This window comes from Vollenhovia emeryi, unplaced genomic scaffold, assembly GCF_000949405.1.
Source record: "Vollenhovia emeryi isolate VEMERY1.0 unplaced genomic scaffold, V.emery_V1.0 DF940843.1, whole genome shotgun sequence".
Classification (NCBI taxonomy): domain Eukaryota; kingdom Metazoa; phylum Arthropoda; class Insecta; order Hymenoptera; family Formicidae; genus Vollenhovia; species Vollenhovia emeryi.
In genome coordinates, this window is record NW_011965523.1 from 9,837 (window position 1) to 12,223 (window position 2,387).

The following is a 2,387-nucleotide window of genomic DNA, read 5'->3' on the forward strand; positions in this document are numbered from 1 at the left end:
ATTTGAACTTGCGAATCAGGAGTACATTTTTCATTACTCTCAGACTGCGATTCTACTAATAATTCCTCTGAGTGATTTACATTTTCAAACGGTATACTAATATGTGCCGCTTGGTCTACTACTTCATTAAATGCAACACTTGGTACAAATTCATAAGCAAAACAATTTTTACTATTACTACATACATTTTGAATAACAACCTGATTCTTTCGTCTTTTCGTTAGATACTTTATATCTTTTGGCATGATAGACATACAGAGTGCCTAAAGAAATATTTTTAAATGCTTTAGTGTATTTTACTTCAATATAAAAAAATTATGGAGTTGGTTCCATGTTGCACAATTACGTCTAAATGTGTATGTCTTATGTGCAAATTAATGAGGCACATGGGCATCCCAGTGAGAAATGATTCGTCGATCGACGTCGAAACGAGGTCGAATCGACATCGACACCGTCGAATTGACGTCGATTACATTGCGACGATATCATTCTTTGAACACATTCTTATGACAATTATTTATAGAATAATAAGGATTACCTTTGATATAAATAGCACGTTCTCTCCCTTTCTCTTAATTTCTATTGCACCACACCGGAAAAGATTGGATATCTCCGACCTAACCTCAATTTTTTTAACAGCGGCTGTGAATGAGATTAAAGGAATATTAACGATAAAATAATATAAAAATCTCAGTTCATGAACATATTATGTGTAATGTGTTGTATACGTATGACAATTATTTATAAAATAATAAGGATTACCTTTGATATAACAGTACGTTGTTCTCTCCGGCTTTCTCTTTCTATTGCACCACACCGGAAAAGATTGGCTATCTCCGACCTAACCTCGTTGCCCGTTTCCGGGAGATACTGCGTTCCGCTCACTGAATGTGATTGGTTCTTACTTTTGGATCTAACCAATCACATTCTATTACTGCACTATATAGCCGTTCAGCAAGAGGTTAAAGAAAAAGAAATGCATCTCATGGCTATCACAAATCCTGTGCAATTCTAATGTTTAATATTAAGTTTTCGTAAGAATACAGTATGTAAATATTTTGGTCAGAGTGCGATGAAGATGATCTTTAGGATTGTTTCTACCAATTTTTAACAGAAAGTTCTTCTATAAGAAAACAAAATTTGGAAATTTCTATTTCCAACTGAGTTTGCTTAATCATGACTCGCAAGTTCTCTGCAAAGATAAAAAGACTTAAATTAGCTTCCGAGCACAGAACAGCTACGGAGTTCGACTTTTTCTGCTTCAAATCGTGTATAGCTTACTCGTGGTACTCCAGAATAGAGCTCTCGTAATTGAAACCTAAGGAATAATACCCTAATAACTGCACCGTGTGTGCAGCATATTGATCACTCGGCTGTAGCTTCCTCAATTTTTCCAGAACCGCTGCCACGCCGTTCGCAAATGCGACCTGTTCCTCCAGTAAACTGTTGACTTCATGCAGACACAACGCGGTAACGTCGTACTTAGAGATATCGATTGAAAGTCCCAGTTCGCTCTTTATCTCATCTTCATCACTGGTCAAGCAGTCCAGCATAGCCAAGCTTGCGACTTCTTTGGATGTAATTTTCTTAATGTGCACCCATCTACAAAAAGCTTTTGTGTTTGACTGGTTATACGTTAACAAGGCATTCAATGCGCACAGTCGCAGCTTACCTATACAAATTATTGCTGTAATATACAACGCTCAATCTGCCCAGCACGAAAGAGATAATATTCTCAAGATTCCTGAAGCTCTCAGAATCTGTAGGGCTCGGTTCAACTCCGTCGAGTCGAGAGATGCAACTGCGCAAGAAGGTGAACAAACAGTAAACACACGCTTTCCTTGTACACATGTTCAGACAGTACGCCTACGTTGTAAGTTAAATTGCGACACGTGTTCTACGATTGTCTCCAATACTTACATTCGGATTCCTTCATTTCACAAATGACCCACTCGACATTCCGCTTCATAATTTTCCTAGTAACAGCGCACGCTTTCGCCGGCAGAGTTTTAACGGGAAACTTACATACTAGACTGACGAATCTGCATTTCATCACCACGGCGTTGTACAAGTCCCTCTTAACTGTACAGAGTTTGCCCAGGCACGACTTGCACTTGACCGACACGTGCGTGGAGTTAAATTCATCTCTATTCATGTGTACAAACCAATTCATTAGTTCCAGCAAGACGCCAGTGTCGAGCAAACGCTCGAGCATGCTCTTGTCGGTGTCCACGCACTTTTCCCAGTAAGCGAGCACAGGCTCGAATATCTCCGCGGCGCTGATCGCATTCCATCGAAGACCTCCCGGGTATCCGTACTTCCGCGCAACGTTCGTATCGCGGTCGACAATACTTTGTATACTTTTGGCACTGTCGCCGACAATACCC

At 39.9% G+C, this 2,387-nt stretch overlaps 1 protein-coding gene across 2 annotated transcripts; it reads right to left on the reverse strand.

Moving 5' to 3' along the window:
* Positions 1 to 906: 906 nt before the first annotated feature.
* Positions 907 to 2,355, reverse strand: LOC105555709. Of its 2 annotated transcripts, none has more exons than XM_012002748.1 (4): positions 2,026 to 2,355; positions 1,673 to 1,801; positions 1,333 to 1,602; positions 907 to 1,192 (listed from the first exon to the last, which is right to left on the reverse strand). In XM_012002748.1, the coding sequence occupies exons 1-4, from the start codon at positions 2,046 to 2,048 to the stop codon at positions 1,171 to 1,173; spliced, it is 444 nt and encodes a 147-aa protein (XP_011858138.1). In that variant the 5' UTR covers positions 2,049 to 2,355; the 3' UTR covers positions 907 to 1,170. The 2 variants fall into 2 exon arrangements, with proteins under 2 accessions (XP_011858138.1, XP_011858137.1); XM_012002747.1 differs by having other exon boundaries at positions 908 to 1,192; positions 1,282 to 1,602.
* Positions 2,356 to 2,387: the final 32 nt, after the last annotated feature.